This window comes from Stegodyphus dumicola, chromosome 1, assembly GCF_044657685.1.
Source record: "Stegodyphus dumicola isolate Sdum_Otavi_A_Nest chromosome 1, ASM4465768v1".
In the NCBI taxonomy this organism is placed as follows: Eukaryota; Metazoa; Arthropoda; class Arachnida; order Araneae; family Eresidae; genus Stegodyphus; species Stegodyphus dumicola.
In genome coordinates, this window is record NC_140768.1 from 115,365,310 (window position 1) to 115,383,658 (window position 18,349).

The 18,349-nt window shown below is 35.8% G+C and overlaps 1 protein-coding gene across 1 annotated transcript; it reads left to right on the forward strand.

The window, feature by feature from the left end:
- Positions 1–678: 678 nt before the first annotated feature.
- LOC118190692 (uncharacterized) lies at positions 679–18,028 on the forward strand. The gene is made up of 2 exons (XM_035361449.2): positions 679–974; positions 16,502–18,028. The coding sequence occupies exons 1-2, from the start codon at positions 683–685 to the stop codon at positions 17,182–17,184; spliced, it is 975 nt and encodes a 324-aa protein (XP_035217340.1). The 5' UTR covers positions 679–682; the 3' UTR covers positions 17,185–18,028.
- Positions 18,029–18,349: the final 321 nt, after the last annotated feature.

Below are 18,349 nucleotides of genomic sequence, written 5' to 3' on the forward strand. Positions count from 1 at the left end.
TTATTTTGTGTGTCATTCTTTCTCAACATACTAAAACATACTCAAGATACTAGTTGGCCTTTAAATTTAAGAGAATGTAAAGAATTTTCCCTCTCCTCATTGCATACCTTCATGTTGTAATAGGTAGTATTTCCATTAGCGAACACGAGATCCGGATTTTATTAGCAGCAGATGTGTTATTAAATCCTCACTTTTTTGTCTGTATCACTTTTCAAATAAAAGGATGCTGCCACCAAATTTTATTGCCATGTATTAGTTTAAAGAAATAATATAACCAATGCAAAAAATGCATGGCAACACTTAATACATTAGTGGGAATTCTGAAGATATGCTTTTTTTAAATACTTTGTGATTTTGCTCTTGAATTTTATGTGGCGTAAGTGCGAAGGAAACAATGCTTAGTAATAAAGCTAAAAAGAGAAACAATTCTGTTAACAGGGGCGAGTGCAGTAGCAGATTGGTAACCTGCGACGGTCAGCGAGAACATAAAAAACGTTAACAAATCCTCTGGTGCAACGTTAAAATCTGATTGGTTTCAGATTTTTTTAGTGTGTGTGTATATGCGTGTGTTTCATTTTTGGATAATACCTGATCTAAGTTATCATCGAGTGTTGTCAAAGATTATTTGCTTGAACATAAATATCATCTTTTTTTTCTTTACGTAGGTGAAGTTGGAAAGGAGATGTATATCGTAAACCGAGGACGCCTGCAAGTTGTTACCGATAACGGCAAGACGGTTTTGGCTACGCTGAGAGCGGGTAGCTACTTCGGTGAGATCAGCGTCCTCAACATGGGAACTGCTGGAAACAGAAGAACAGCATCTGTTCGATCCGTTGGATACTCGGATCTGTTTTGCCTTTACAAGCAGGACATGTGGGATGTACTCAAGGACTATCCTGCAGCAAGAGTCCGACTTGAGGCTATTGCAGTAAAACGTCTAGAAAAGTACAAAAAAGAAGAGAATGGAAAGAAAAGTGAGTAATTTCGTCATTTTTTTAACTTTGTATACTTTCGTAATGCGATCATTAATCTCCAGAACTTCTCATTGACCACTTGACTATATATCATGAGGGCCTTTATATCCAAATGTTAAAGTAACAAAATCATAAATGCATCATACCAGGATATTTATGTACGCTCCTGTCTGCCATTTTCGGCAAACAAATTCTATAGCCAAGTAGAATGAATGAAGTCAAATAATACACGAGTAAGTAAGTTTGTCATGCATGTTCCGCTCTCTACATTTAGATCAATACACAGCCGGTCCTCCATATCAAACAGGGGCTGGGTGGCAGGATGTGGTCAGCGGCGGCAGACAGGGGGTAATCAAAAGTCCCCAGAGAGGTTAGAAATATGCTGATGATGCTGTATGTCCAGGGGTCTTAATCGCGGACGGCAGACTTTAATAAAAATCTCTGTAAAACCACAGCCAAACACTGACTAATCGGGGTCATCCCTGCCGGAGGCCAGAATCCACGTTAAAGGGAACTATGGATGCCTGGACATCTGACTGGTCATGAGAAATGCTGCTTGCCAATACTCTGAGGAATACCCATCAGTGGATGAATTATACAGAGAACTCCACTCCCCCATAATTCACCGATTCTACCAGCTAATGGATTAACACCAAGCCACTCCGAGGGCCCTAGGAGCTTGCTCCGGAACTGAAACCGCCAAGTTCAATGATTTTGTAGCCCCAGTGCAGATGCTACCTGTATACAGATCCCAGCTAACACAATAAGCCATCCCTGGTATAAAATAATGCATAAGTATGAAGTCACAACCCACTTATGAGCCTCTCTCTCTCAGGTATACCATTCTCGCAAAATTCTTTACCCGGGCAACATTTTCGCAACCGTTTATCTTACATAAAGACTTCCAATTAAAAAAATGCTTTAAATAATACAAAGATTCATATTTTGGCACTTTTATATTTAAACATATTAATTTTGCATAAAATACGAGATCATTTAGCTTTTTATTCATTCTTCCTGTGTTCCACTTATATTTAGCAAAATTGTGAGCTCGTTATGAAAACAAAAAGCTATGTTACACTCCCGTAAGACAAAAATTTAAATTTATCGAGTTATTTGATATTAAAATAGAGAACTGTATTTGTAGGTCGTACACAAAGTGAAGAGCGAAGTGTTTGCATTAGTACGCAAATAAAAGAAAATATCACTTCGGAAAAAGTTTCTTAAGGCAAGAGATTACGTGACAAGCATTTTTGTGCAAATTGTTGTGAAAAATATTAATCAGTATAACTTTTTTTTTTTCAAAAAGAAGTTTTATTCACAGAATCTTATAGAATTTGTATTCTAGAAAATACTGGAAGACTTCAGTATTGGCGCGGAGCCAACTTGTTAGATTATTTAAATTAATTAAAAATAAAAATATTTGTACTTTAATTTTTTATTCGATCAGCGGATTATATACCGTATTTTTAACCTTATCTTTTTAACGCCAGGTTCTAAATTTTTTTTAAATATTCATGCAATTTTTCCCTTCCTTATTGCATTCAGAGAACGAGCTCCCCTAAATTGTAAAGTGGATTTATCCATGTAGTGACTACTTTCGTTTTACTAATGAAGACAATCCCATCTCAAACTACCGCGAAGGTCATGTTGCACCTTTCCCTTCTGACTCTTGAACGTTATGCAAGGATAATACGAGAACTGATATTTTACAGTGAAGCAAGCTCGGACTGACATTCAGTTTACGATTCCGCCCAGTCAGCTTCTCATTCACCTTCTTTAATTATTTAAGGATGATTTATCCGGAAGAAGTACCAAAGCCGACAATAATAATGGGAGATATTCAAGCTACAAGGAAGTAGAAATGAAGATATCTGATTAGATATCATGATGTTAACCTTTCGGGAGTTGCGAAATTAAGCAATTCTTTCTTCTCAAATGCACGCGACAGCTGTCAGCTATAGACTTATTCTACAGGTAACTATCACAATAATATTCCTTTAAAAGAAACCTGCACTTCGATAAAAATACGGGCCCACCAGCGGCCGAGCAGTAAAATCGCTGAACACTGGTAGTTCGGTCCGAGGTTCGAATCCCGCGAACGGGCTGGCTGCATGAGCGTTTTCGTGTTCTTCCTCATGTGTATACAAGCCAGTTTTCCTTAGAAAGTCCTTCACGAAGGCATCCCTCCCCTTAGGCAGATAGCCTTCGAGGCTTTGCCATAATCACACACAATAAACATACTGTTACGTTTGGCGCCAAATGGGCGATTTCTCGCCAAATGTAGCAACCCTGCCTTCTCATGTCATTTTCGGGCAACCCTAAACCTGCTTTGTGGGGATGCTATCTTACCGCGGCTGGACATTTCGTAACAATATTAGCATTACAATATCACTTATCTTCATTTCTGTTAACCTGTAACTTGAATCTCGCCCTTTCATGTTCTTGCTGTTTTCTTGTTTTCTGAACCTGTTCACCGCTATTGGTAAACCAATAGCCTATATGCCCTAATTTCACGAGCATATTTATTAGTAAGACGAAATTAATCACTATGTGGATGACTCCATTTTAAAATTCAGAATAACTCGCTTTCTGAACGTCATGAGAAAGGAAGAAATTGCAGGAATATGTTAAAACTTTTCAGGGCTTTATGCTTAAAAGCTAGGGGAGCGAATTAAGTGACGGGGAAAATTACGTGAGTAAATACAACAATTATAGGTGATGTAATACTTCTCTTTTCGAAACAGGGGTGTTTTCTCATACAATTAAATTCCCGAAGATAGTTTCCTAAAATAAAACTTACATTTCCTTTCAGTAGTTAATTAGCTTCTTTGAATGTATTTAACTGTGAAAAACGCACTTTAAATAAAAACATTTAAGTAATTGATTTCAATAATTCATAATTCCTATTTAAAATGGCAATTAGGAAATGTGGAGACCGAAGTTAAAATACGTCTTGAATTTTTTAAGGCTAAAGCTTAAACTGATTAATTCGATTCTCTAACTACACTTTCCTTTCCTTCTTCTTCTTGCTTTAACTTCCTTTTAATCTGCTATTCTTTCTTAATTTTGCGAGGTTTTTATGTTAAGGCATTTTTTGCACCTTTTATGAAAACATTTTGCTCTATTTTTTCCTTCCTTTTTCCAATAACATTCAACAATTTTTTCAAAACACTCAACCCTTCAACAGTTTTAGTACATCATAGATATTAAATTCAATTTTTAGAAGCCATTTATTTTAGGATTAATCATTATTTTTAAGTCCTGTTATTTTAGTCATGGGTTTAGTCATGGGTCCTGTTATTTTAGTCAGTTATAAATACATTTAGTCATCTCTGTAAATTATTTGCAATTATCTCTGCAATCTCATAAACTCTTAAGATACATAAGATTCCTTTATAAGAAATGAAGTCAGTTGAATAGCATGTGACTATATTAAAAACACTCTAAAATTGCGAAAATATTTGAAAGTTTTATTAAGGTTTTAAGGAGCCTTATGTTAATTAACTAGTTATTATAATTTTAGTCTTTACTATAACTACCTCTTTCCGTATTCCTCAACAAAATGCAATTAGTAGTGAGTTTTAAATATGAGATTTTTGAATTTGAAACAGAGAATGCTTCTGGTACTACGCATGCGCGCTACGTGGGTAGTTTCCTGCCAGCTCTAATAACTTTAATCATTCGGCTTTGTTGCTTCTCTCAGCCGACACTTTAATTCTAACATCTACGGTGCAGTAGTGAGCCAGATTCTAGTATAATATTTAATTGTGTAATCTTTGACTACTGTTCAACGTTAAGGTTAAATTGTATTGTTCTATTTTTTTGCCTCACTACGAGTTGCGGTCATTGTAGCACACCCCTTATGCTCTAAATTTATGTTTGTACAAAAAGGTTATTTTAACCTCTCAAGACCTTATCGTTGTTCTCATGCATTGCGATAATCCTCTTCACGTCTGTTAGGGTTTTAGGTTAAAACTGCATTACCATCAAAGGCAACCCTATAAAATTCATAGTCAAAACAGTTCATAGTCAGTTTAGATGCACAGACTAGCAAATCATCAAAAATGGTAAAAGAAAATGAAATGAATTGGTTAAGTGTAAATAGGCAATGATATCCGAAATTTAAACATTTACTTTTCTGAGAGAAAGAATCGTCAACGGTGTTAAAGTGTGAATTGAAGTTTTTTCTGTGCTAGTATTCCGTATTTTATTCCGCGCTGGTATTCCGTATTTGAAAGTTAGATCGAATAAAAATTCAATTTAAGTTTATATCTGTAAATACACTGTTTAATAGCTGTGCTGTAATAAAACGTAAAGTTGATTTCAGGTTTTACATCTTCATTCTGTAAGGATTCCAAACTTCAAGGATTAACTTCAGAGAAAATCCTTTTGTCGTCTGGCTGTTCGCCAAATCGATAATAGCGAATCATGTATACATGTATGGTATTTTTGTTTTATAAATAATCGATAATAACGAGCAAATTTAATTCGATAGTAAAATGGCCTTAAAAACATTCCATAATAAAAAGACCATTAGTATGTATGTCGAAGTCCAGGAAAGATGCCAATATATTAATGGAAGATATGGGCAATTCTGCAGATAAATCTTCCTAATATCCCACTGAAATAATTTCAAATTCGTTGCTCGAACCGTATATGATCTTCCATATTCGTTTTGTAGCTGCACAGAGTCACATTGCAGGAGCGTCTTTTATCAGGGAGATGCTGTAATTACCAACAGTGAAGTTTGGCAGTGATGGTGGCTCCTAGCGAAAGATGTCCAAGGATCATGTCGTGGGAATCTGAATTTAATTGAGCTTTGCATTGACGTAGAGGCCCTACTTTTCGTTATCTATGATGAACAGGCGAACAGGCATATGTTTGCTGATGTTGGTGGGCGAATCGTCCTATGGCGGATGTTTGTTTAGTAAACCAAGTATTTTCTGACGGATGATCACGATGGCCTACAGTCGGCTCACATTTATCGCGGTTAATCAGTTCCAGACTCTATCGCCATTGGTGAATTTTTTTAGAAAAGTAAATTCTTTATTTATAATTCCAAAATTTTAGCAGTTAGAGCACAAACGTCCCGTTTATCATCTAAATACTTTTTTAATATTTCTAGAGCCTGCAGACATGAAATAACACCCTTTAGTCCCCATTGCACTCGTTTTACCAAATATATTAGACAAAATAAGGCATATTAGACGTTAAAAATAAATTTAACTTTTCATTACACACAACCACACCTCCCGGGGTGCATTGTCATTGTCATTTGTCGTGATTAGGCAGCATTTAGTAGGACAAGCTACTTTGACTGCCTCTGTTTAAAATATGCCCTTAGGCGTTTGTAAACATAGTTTTAATAAGGTGGTTACGCCGCGCCATATAAGGCGAAACTTTGCAAATGCATATTGCATGTAAGTTGAAGGTGAATTAGGAGAAGGAGGGTTCAAGCATCTGGTGCTTCATTGGCCGCCGTACAAGCTGTGATGTATCTTCACTAGTAGGAAAAGATGATACGTCGAGGCCAGTCACGTGGGTAGTCACCCACCCAAGTACTGACCCCGAGCTCTGCTGCTGTAAACAGGAGAACCTATGTGTTGAAAAAGTAAAGAAATCGTAAACATTGTGAAATTACCTCATATGCTTCTAAGGTGATGATTACTCTTCACTTTCAGCAAACCTCATCAGTGTCATGGCTGCTTTGAACCCGGCAGCAAACTTCTCAGCCGTAGTTTTTGCAGAGCGGATCTTCTCAACGAGCTCGAACATACTGTTCAGAAATTCTATGATTTTAGGATCTTAAATCCAGTCTATGACTTCCTTGTACTCTTTGGGTGGGTTTACCAATTTCTTCTTTACTCTATCACTGTAGAGGGGTTTCATCAGGGTTTTACTGCTGTCTTCCTTTGCTTCGATGAATTTCGGGAAATCTGCCGGCGTAGGAATCTTGGCTGCTGGCTTCGCCTGCTGCTTCTTGGCTTCATAGCGCTTCTTGTACACGGGGCAACCCCTGTAAGAACTTACATGCAGTAGTGAGCAGAAAATGCGCTTGGGTTTTTCCTCTGGCTTTAGAGGACATTCCTTACTTCTATGTTGCTGTCAATACTTGCAGCATCGCTCAGGATTTGAGCAAAGATGCTGAGAATGTCCGTACTCTTGGCATCTGTAGCACTGGATCACTCGTCTTTTCGGGGCAAACTTCTCAATCTTGACATTAACACTTAGCATATTATTGAGTCCATGGATAGCATGTCCTTCCTTCGTTTTCTTCAACTCCAATAGGAATATCGGAAATTTCTCGATAACATCCCCTCTACGTCTGGTAAACTGCTTGACTTTGCTTATCGGGAATTTCCTTTTCTCCAGGTCTGCCTGTATTATCTCTTCCTTCATCGTAGATGGGAGGCCCTTAAGAACAACCTTAATAGGTTTTTCGCTGAGCAACTGAAAGGTATGAAATGGTATACTTCTTTTCTGTAAAACCAGAGTTGCTTTTCTGTAATCGTCCACTGACTTTACATTTACATACAGCAGTTTCGTCTTCATTTCAGCTTCGAATTCTTCACTGCAGGTATTGATAAGAATTTCATGAATTTTCGGCCAATCCACTTCTCTTTGCTAGAAAACTATTGGGGGTGGAGTTTCCTCTTTTACGGCTCCTCCTTCTTCTTCCATACTTTCTACTTCACTTAGCTGCTTAAATCGATTTTCTTTCGTAACTTCCATTGGAGCTTCGTTTTCAGTTACTTTCGCTGTTTTCTTAGGAGAAATCCATTCTTGTTCCCTGCTGTCTGTTCTTCTTTCAGTTATCTGCTCTGGACAGCAATTTTTCGTGAATGCCTCTACATCCAAGTCACCCTTATATCTTTCATGAAAGTAATTTAAAATGACGTCAAATCCAAATTTCGCAATCTGGTTTCGGATTTCTTCGTTACTACCTGTATAAAATCTTGGAGTGTCCTCATCTGTCCAATCTGGTGCCTGCTCATCAGTAGCTTCTCCATTCGGTGTTTGAATGTATCTTTTTTCCTTGCCAGGTTTAACATCTTTCTTCTTACTAGGTTGTCCGCTTTCCGTATCTGACAAAGTTTTCGCCTTTTTCGTTTTACTTTTCTTGTCCTTGGCCAAAACGCTGAAATCCTCTTTCTTCAATGGATAGGTCTTGTTGGATTTGAACGAACGCTCGCTTCGGTGGTCCTCTTCAGCAGAACTATCGAGTGGTGCCCTATAAACGGACATTTTACTTACCCGAGGGTAACTAATCTATCGAAGGTAAAATCACCGACCGCCTACGGGACTGTGTCAGTATCCGAAAATCTTAAGCGTAACCACAGCACAACCTAGTAGCTTGGAATCACAGCTCAGAATGAAAAGCGAAAAGTTCCGGGTTGCATTACTGGTTTGATTTATATCATGACAGCGTAGTCTGGGGGAAAAAGCATTTTGAATTTGACGGTTCCAGAAGCCTGAGGGAAGACCGTTGTAAGGGGAAAAGGCTATAGGCCACTGGGCTGGTGGTATCCGTAGAGGGCGTGACTTTGCCTCTTGACTCGAATTCCGTGACCTGAAGTCCACGGCATTGGTAGCGGTGAGTGCCACGGACAGTCCGTGGCCATCACAAGTATTTCATGTCAAACTCTCAGCTCAGTAGACTACCCGCGTAGTACTGGCGGGGACACTCTAACGACCAGTCAAATTTCCAAGTCAATATCTTTCCCGGGCCATTGGCCAAACCTGAAAACCGGGAGTGGTGACCCCGCGAGCCCAGGCGTAACCATGGTTAATGAGAAAACCTTTAAAAGTCTGCCACCTTGGATTAGGGCCTTGGGGTGGTAGCGAATGAGAACTACGATCCTCTTGGGGATATTCTGACTGGGATCCTGCCCCCTGCCTACTATGGGGGTCTCCAGCTGGGGTCCAGTCCGTGTAATGCCATACGGTAGCCGAGGCACGTGTGCAACTATGTTATGTTACACACAACAACGAACCTATGAAAACAGTGCAACTTGTTCGCTGATGAAGCGATGAAGAAGAAGAGATGTATTGCAGAACAAAGAAGAGCAAGGTCATTGCTGCTCTGAAGGCACGACCTCAGACCTATGAAAAAACCGCGATAGAGTGAAGCCGCGAAAGTCAAAACGCGAAGTGGCGAGAGACAACTGTAGTGCACTTTTAAGGTCTGTCTTTCAAGTTTACATGTTATAATGTCTAGGTATGCTATTATATACAAATCTTGTGACGGGACAACTTCCGTCCTAAGGTACATTACCAATCGGAATTAAGTGCCGTCCCGCCAACTTATTTATCTACAATGTTTCAAACCCACGGCCCAGGGGCAGTACCAGTACGGTCCCTGCCGAGCCTACACCGTCCCGAGTAAACTCAGGTCTCACTGATTTTATACCCTCGTGGTTGTCTAAGTACAAACCCTAGCTAGTACTTCCCATGAATTCTGAGTCAACCCCCGAGCGGAAGCTATTATATACAGCCCAAAACCGTCAGTGCCGTTATTTAACATCACGAAATTTAATGTTGCAAGGCTTTCTTTCATTAGATCCTCACCGAATGCTGTGCTAAAGCGACAACTTCGTAGCAGCAAGCTAGGAGTTGAGAATAAAAGAGCAGATATCCAAGAACAAAGAACTTTCTCAAACGTTTCGGTGCACAAGATCTCATACTTAAAGGATGTATTCAATTTAAAAGCGGATTCTTCTGCCGCTCGCCCTTCCTTTATATGTCTTTATAGCAGAAATTTCAAGAACATTGCGATGAAAAGACTTCCTGTAATTGTCAGAATTCTCTCAATCATCCATTTTGTTCTTCAGCTCCCATCACTGATTTTAAAGCTGTATTCACATTGTATGCATATGTAATAATATTTTAAGACTATGACATTAATATTGTAGAATTTATACCTGAGTTTTATACTGCTAAATAATAAACACTTTATAATATAATACTTTATAAGGTATAATAAGTATATCAGTACAATTGGTGTCCGCCGGAAATATCACGGGCAAATATGTCGCTTAGAATACAAAGTAAGGAGAAAACATCATCTTAAAAATCATTGTGGTAGAAAAACTGCAAGAAAAAGAATCGTGGTATAAAAACATCGTCGTAGAAAATAAAGTTTTTCAAAAACATCGTAATTTTAATACATCATCATATAAAATATCGTGGCAAAATTTTTTAACACCTACAAATCGCAGCATGATAATATCGGCGATATTTTGTTTAGACTTAAAATTGCATGCACATGTTCACATAATGATTTGTAAGAGAAACAAAGAATAAAGACTTTTGGCTAATATTCCATAAGCGGAGTAAATTGGCGCCAAACGTTTTTGGCCTTCAAAATTTAGCGAATTTTTTTTTTTTTTTTTTTTTTTTGGCGCCAAAGAAAGCACTAAGATGTGATTTTTAAACGCAAACAGAATAGTTTTAAGTTTTGCAGTAGTGACACGCCGTTATTTTATGCAAACAGAATAGTAAAATGAGTTCCTATCTACGTAATTCGTCATAAAATAGTAGAATAAACAATTCTTTTAAATAATTATTGAGTAAATAAATATATACACTTATCAGATCAGAGCACTGCGAAGTGAGTTTTAAACGTAAACAGAATAGCAAATTTTTGTTTACAGGGGTGAACAGCGATTATTATGTGCAAACAGAATAGTAAATGAAATTGATTAAATGATAAAACAACATGCATCAGCTTTGTAAGTAAAAACAATGTCTTGTCTTTGCTACTAAATAGTAAATATATTGAAATTCACAAATAACGGAGGCATCATAAACTCACTAAAATATTCAAGTTACTATCGTCTTAGAATTCAACACACTAAACAACTTTCCTTCAAAACTTTAAATATTCCACGTCTTTCGATTGCCACATGCAAGAAACAAAACTAAAATAAATAAATAAACTTAAATAAAAACATTCATAAATTATAAACTTCACGTCATCTGAAATCCAACATTCTCCCACCAAGAACAGCTTAACCTTCTGCAACTACTTGTATAAATATAATATTAAACAGTAAAACTTTTAAAAACAAACATAGTATTTCAAAATTAAATTTTAAAAAACCTGATGTGTGCATCACATGACTTCCTTGTATTAAATTATACCCTTTATTCTTACATTTTATATAAAATTATTGGATTGAATTAATTCTACTTCGTCGATAGCGCATAAACCACATCAGATTAAATGCGCTCTCTAAAGTTCACTATATTTGTTTACTATAGCGACACTCTGGCCCTAGATTCACTTAACAGCGTTACATTTCATTATTTTTAACTATGTCTATGTCTATGTCGTAACACAATTAAGAGGCAGTCGGCCTAGTGCGACCTTTACCAATATATTATAAGTAGGGTGTCTTTAATGATGAGTTGAATCCAGTAAGATGGAACGTACGTTTTGCACCTAGTGCAGAGTCTCTAGAAGAGAAGTAAACGTGGCCCCACGATATGAGGATCTGCAGCTTGAGGATTTCTGCCGCTCGGCTATGATTGTCTTGAGAGAAGCTGCGTATTAATCTTGATCTGCAGAGTTCAAAATAATCTCGATGGCTTAAAAATCTAGACAAATTTTCTGCATATTTGATTTAGATGATTTAATTCTCTGAGCTATTGTGGTCATTGATTTCATGCGATAAAGGGTTTTCTGATCTTTGAAAATATTAATGATTTCTGCTAAATTTTCCTGCGAGTTTTTCTGCTTAACTTTGTCACTATAAAGGTTTTTAGGCATTTCTTTATTAGTTTGGCCTGAAGCTTGAATGAATTCGGGTAAGTCATCTTTAGTGGGAATTTTTTGTGGTTTTTCTAACTTCTCTAAATAATTGAATCTTTTTCTGTATACCTTAGAACCACGATAAGAAGAAACGTGATTTTCGTGACAGTAAATGCAAGTTTGTTTTTCATCTGGTTTTAATTTACAGGTATTGAATCTGCGATTTTGTCCGCACTTACAGCACCTGACCTTTTTAAAGCAGTTATTTTGGGAGTGCCCGAGCTCCTGGCAATTGAAACATTGAATTGGGCGATTTCTGGGCTGATATTTTTTTATTGTGATATTGAACCCGAATATGTTGTTTAATTGATGAATTTTCTGTCCTGCAGAATTTCCTTTTAGTTCAAGGAAAAATATTGGTAAACGGATAATCTGGTCTTCTGCTTTCTTCGTGAATTGCTTTACTTTAATTATACGGAAGCTTCTGCGTTCTAAGTCTGCGTGAATTGCTTGCTCTATGTAGGATCTTGGGATATTCTTAAGTGTAACTTTAATTGAATAGGCTGAGGAAATTTGGTACGTATGAAAACTAACCTGTGCTTTCTGGAATTTATGAACTGTAGCTTTATAATCGGCTTCGCTGGTAGTGTAAAGGAAAATCTGTCTGGCTTTGATTGTAACTTCAAATTCGTTTTTACATATTTCTCTGAGCATTTTGTCTATTTCAGGCCAATCAACATCGTTTTCTGGAATGACTAATGGGGGAACATTCGTTTTATTTTCTACTTTATTCTGTCTTATAGTCGTCTGCGTTTCATCTGTAACTTCCATAGCTTCGTTATTTTCGTTAAGAGCTTCAAATCTGTTATTTTGCGGAATATCTGGTGGTGGGATAGACTCGGAACTTTTTGTTGTTTTCTTTGGAGTTGGCCAATCCTTCTGAATTATTGTTTTATCATCTGTTTTAGAATTTGCGAGCTTCGGGGTTGTTATGAATGCTTGCTAAAATGAACTGATTTCGTTCGATTTCATCTTGTAACTTTGAACGCATTTGATCGCTGGTAAGGAGGTTAATGTCTTCATAGACTCAATACAGTTTAATTTATCGGCAATTTCGTTTTCTAATTTGAGTGAGAGATCTTTTGGGTTAATCGGAAGCTGAGTATTAAGATATTCTTGCGAGATAGCTTCTGTTAAATTAGGAAAAACTTTTCTATGTTTGTTAACTACTGCTTCAAAATTTGAAGGAGAGGGTTTGAATTTTTTAGTAATTATCGGCTGTTTTCTTAGGACTTCCTACGGTTTTCTTTTCTTTTCTCTGGATTTTACTTTTCTCAGTAGAAATTAGAGTAGCAATTATACTTTGAAGCGCCGAGTCATCTGAAGCAATTACAGGCATCTCTTTAGATGTAGTCAATTTTCTTGAATAATTCGAATATGTACCATCATTATCGCTGTCATAATCGCTGAAAGTAGCATGCCAAGGAATTTTGCCCCTATCAGGCGGTTCGCTATTACTGGCCATATCGCGCAGAACAAGCAAAAATGATATTTACCAAAAATCAAGAAGAGCAGTAGTCGTCGGAAGAGAGAAACTACCTCATGATGATTTTTTCTCGTTTTCATTTTTTAACTCAGAATCTCATATCGTAACTCAGAATGCGTCCCATCATTTTTTAACTCAGAATCCATATTATAACTAAGAATGCAGAAAATTTATATCATCTTAAGAATTATCTAATCGTTGCCACATGTTCTATTCAAATACTATAATAAATCTAAAATGAAGTATAAAAGAAATTAAGCAAAAAAAAAAAAAAAAAAAACAATAAAAAAGAAACAGTTTTTCACAGACGATTCAGTATTTCTCATTCAATTAATTCAGTTCTCACTTCGCGACAAGACAAAAATATATTAAAACTCAAGATGTCTGTACTGAAAATTATAAAGTAAATCTTAAACACTTATTTCCTCGAATAAATTCCAGAATGGATTAAGTATGATTTAATCCACAATAATAAAAGAAGGCGTTATCTTTGTTATTGCGAAGCTTACTTTCTCTAGATTAGCAACAAATCTACTATTCTGCTGTTTCAAATGCAAACAAGCAATGGCCTCCATGAAAAAAATTATTAGGCTTAGCGGTCCTTAAACAACCTTTAAATTGGTAGTAATTCTAAACATATTGCATACAGATTTACTAAAGGCATAAAAACCTTAACCGGAAGATAGGAACAACATAATTCAATCATATTTAAAGCAAAACATGCACAATTTACAAACATATAAGAATAAAAAAACTGAGATCACTGAGACAAGTAACAGAGTGGATACATATATACACATATTTATATACTTTTGGTGCGGTCGATTGCGACCAAAATACGAGGTACACATCTACATGTTACAGCAATCCTATATACAAAATTTCAACGTTCTGAGGCTACTCATTTTTGAGTTATGCAAGATACATACGTACGTACTCACAGACGCCACGAAAAATTGTCTTTAGAATTCATTTTAAATTAGTTTTAATTTTTTTGGGGGGGAGTCCCTTATCCTGTCCTTACGTACAGATGTCACGCAAAAACATCGTTGAATTGCATTCGATAGCGGTCAAAATGGATATTTTCGTTGAAATATGCTGCCTGAAACTTTTCGCGATTGCAATACATCCTTTTTACTTCGTACAAGGAAGTAAAAAGAAATCTTCTGGCTACATTAATTTCGCACTCTTACAATTACCGAAATAAAGCTTTAAGTTTCCCACAAGGAAACATACAGCCAGAAATCACAACCAAACAAATTCCCGCTAAATAAAAATCTCTCGCCAAGTTTGGCGCTCACTTTGATTATGAAATATTAACCGAATATTCTTACCTCTACATATCATGTTTTTGAATTAAATAAAACATTTTATTTGAAAAGCAACAAAAAAGCTTACGCATTCAAAAACTGAAAAATGAATAGATAATTAATGCTACAAATAGCAGTTACAGAATTTTGAACTCGTCAAATTAACTATTAAAGTTCGTTATTTAATTAATCTCTTTTATAAACTTAGAGTAATGTCTTTTATAAAGTTGGATTGGTAGGACAACCGTGCATTTAAAACTTTTAAAGTCTGAAAATATATGTCTGCTGCATTATCATTATACGGTGACTTGTAGATGCCTTATGTTTTACGACAATGTTTTAAAACTGCGAAATTTCTGAACCGCTTTTTCTACCGACATTTTGGCAACTGCGATGTTTTCTTCGTGTGATGCTTTTTTCTTTCTCTTGATGTATGACGTTTTTCTTTTTGCGTTGTTATGTTTATCTCTGTAACCGTATAATTAATTATACAACTGTAATCTGAAGTGTCCTTTATAATGTTAATGATCGAGCACTAAAAATCATTGATCCGTTTTAGTGTTTTTCATTAAAAACCATTGATCTGTTTCATTGAAAATCAGTCATCTATCTGCTTTTCATTAAAAAACTTTGGTTTTTCTTTTCTTGCATTAAAATCATCGATCCGTTTTGCTCAATGATCTGAATCATTGAGCCCACTCTCAAGTGAATTCTAAGGTTAAAATAAACAGAAACTTTCTTAATTTTTATCAAGAAAATTTCTTTAAAACATATATCTCCTTTCATAGTGGCAGAACCAGTAGTAGAGTAAGTCATTTTAATTATTTCCTATAAACGTATCATTTAAGAGAGATGCCTGCCTGAACTTTTAACTGAGCTGTTTAATAAGACGTTTTTCGGTCCGTGACAAAGAAAAACTGTCACAAACTTTCACTTTTATTTTTATTTTTATTTTTTTAAGTTCCAATGCGCAGACTTTAAAAAATGTTATTACTAATAAGATACTTTAATGAATTTTATGTTTTTGCTGTAAAATGAAACACTGTTTGCTCAAAGTTCCTTTCTATCTCCTTGTAAAAAAAAGAAAAGTGCACTTTCTTTCTTCAAACTAAATAAAGACTCGTTTCTCTTTCTGTCTGAAACCTAGCTTCATTAAGCAGCACATTTTTCCAGAGAAAATTGTATTCGACAAAATAATCAAGATGTATTCACAATAGTTTAAATCATTGTTTTTGCTAACTTGAGAACTTTAATGAAATTCTAAAGATAATTTGATAAAATTTTATTTCGAAACAATTTTTTTTTTAAATTTCTTCTATGAAGTAATAATCATGAGATATGCATAAATTAAACCCAGAAAGAACTTTGTGATGTTTAATATTTTGTGTAGCGATGTTTAATATGTTTAATGGTCATTTTGTATATTCAATAAATTAAGTTGTACGTTTATTAATAAGAAATTTAACGAATGTGTATAAAAAATGCGTTAATTTTTAATTACTTCATCTTGCTGGTAAGTATAAAGAATTTCTTTTTAATATTTTCCCATTATTTCTAATTTAATCTAAATATGTAGTTTTCTAGTGTTGCTAAAGAATGGTTGATTTTGTTAAAAGATGGCATATTGGCTAGTGACACCAACTCACACTAACTATTTGTACTATTTGCAAATTGCATATCGTATCGATATGATAATAACAAATACAAATTGTCTGATTAGAATTTCAATCCTTCATACGAATATGTAAATACTATTTATCATCTTTAGGCTTTACAAGAAGGAAATAAGTCATTTATGCAAGTCAATAAGTTGGGTAGGCTACCATGTAATCTATGTTGTAGAAAAGTGTTATTAAGAAAATAATGCATTATCAGTCTTTTGTTGGATACATTTTGTTCTATGTATTCTATTTAGTGACGTCATGCATCTCTGTCCCTCCTGCAGTGTCCATGGGCCGCAGTCGCAGCACCCCTGGTCTCGTAGAATCACGTGGTAAAGTGCCTCTGGAAGACATGTCTGTTCCTGAAGACGACAACCAGCCCATGACGACCAGCTCGATGGGAGATCCTGACAGTTCTGGCAGTTGTGGGGCTCGAGGAACTCTACGTCAACAGTTCCAAGCCACTAACTTCCTTTCACCATCTGTCACATACACTGTGCAAGGGGCTTCGAGTATCCAATCCTGTGCCTCGGATTCTACAAATGCGGATCCTCAGAGACCCCCATCCCAATCGAACATGTTGTCCATCATGCCGTCCTCCCCTTATCGTACGCGGTCACCGATGCAAGGCATCCCGGATTATTCTTCGAATCTTGACCACCAGGAGAGATACCCACCTCCTCCATCTTTGCCTTACGCTATCGGACCACCATACCCAGGAAGAGAGATCTTGCTGGCAGAAGTCAAGAGGCTCAGGGAAAGACTGGTTAGCCTGGAAGCCGACAACGCCACTATGAGTCTAAAACTTAGCCAACAGCAGTGGGACGTGGAAAGCAGACTGGCCGAAATAGAGCTCCAATTGTGTACCGCGACAGGCACAACGACGTCTCCGACTATACCTAGCCCTGATGATAACAACCAAGAATCTATCATCTGATTTCTTATGTGGAATCTATTCTACATTATGAATTCCAGTTTGACTATGAGTAACACGGGATTCAGAGAAAAAATCGTTCGTGATAGTGCCACATAACAGATGAAATGTGGAACGTTTTATAGTCATTACAGGGACGTAGTTAATTAAAAGAACTAGTAAATCTTAGAGAATTTTGAGTGCAAATATTTGCTCAACCACTCGTTCATATTCTCATGTTGTTTATGGGATTCAAATCACGTTTATCTCATTACTGCAAAGCAATTTATTTTTAAAACTATACCAATTTATAGAAGCACATCGCAGCCCATTATTCAAAGCCCTTTTATGTTTTTCCACAGTTTTTAGGCTTTTCAAAACACATGCTTCTTATGTTAAACAAAAAATGCAAAGAAAGACGCATTTAGGTAATACAGAAATGATTAGATGAAAAGAAGCGCATAGTTACCATCACATATATGCATAAATTAACTCAATGTGATTAAAAACCTAAAGCGTTTTTAATAATATATTTACAGTTTAAGATGAATTTTTATTAGGTTTAGCTCCGTACTGCAATTTAAATTTCGTGTTAATGCAGTAAAGGTAGTAATTTACAAACAGCAAAGTGATATGTCCATATCCTTCCAAGCAATATTCTACTGATAAAAAGGCAGATGAACATATAACCTGTTTTATAACCTGAACTTTTAGATCCCTGTTTTCATTCAATGTTTCTAAGGTTTTTGTTTTATAGCAACTCATCATCTACGTCAGTGTTCGTGATGTTGTCTCATAATTATTTTCATACATTTAAAATCCATTCCTAGTTTCCTATACGTATTGCTGTTCATTAAAAAAGAAGTAATTTCTTATTTCTCCTTAAGAATTTCAGCAAAATTTACCAAACACCATTCAGCATATCTCTCCAATTTAAGAGAGTTTATGTTTAAAAAATGGTTTTATTCCAACATCAATTTGAATAAATTATATTATAAAATATTAATATATTACTTCAACTGATGATGAAATCATCTGTTTCCGCCGATATTAGTGCAATAAAGTTCAATTATATATATATATATATATATATATATATATATATATATATATAATGCAAATCAATAAAACTTAATTAAATCATTTGGACTGATAAAAACACAAATTATTTTGATTACTTCTATGATAT

Coding starts and splice junctions, on each gene's coding strand:
- LOC118190692 (XM_035361449.2), top strand. CDS start 683: ATGTATATCGTAAACCGAGGACGCCTGCAAGTTGTTACCGATAACGGC. Junction 975..16,501: donor AGAAGAGAATGGAAAGAAAA/GTGAGTAATTTC, acceptor TATTCTATTTAG/TGACGTCATGCATCTCTGTC.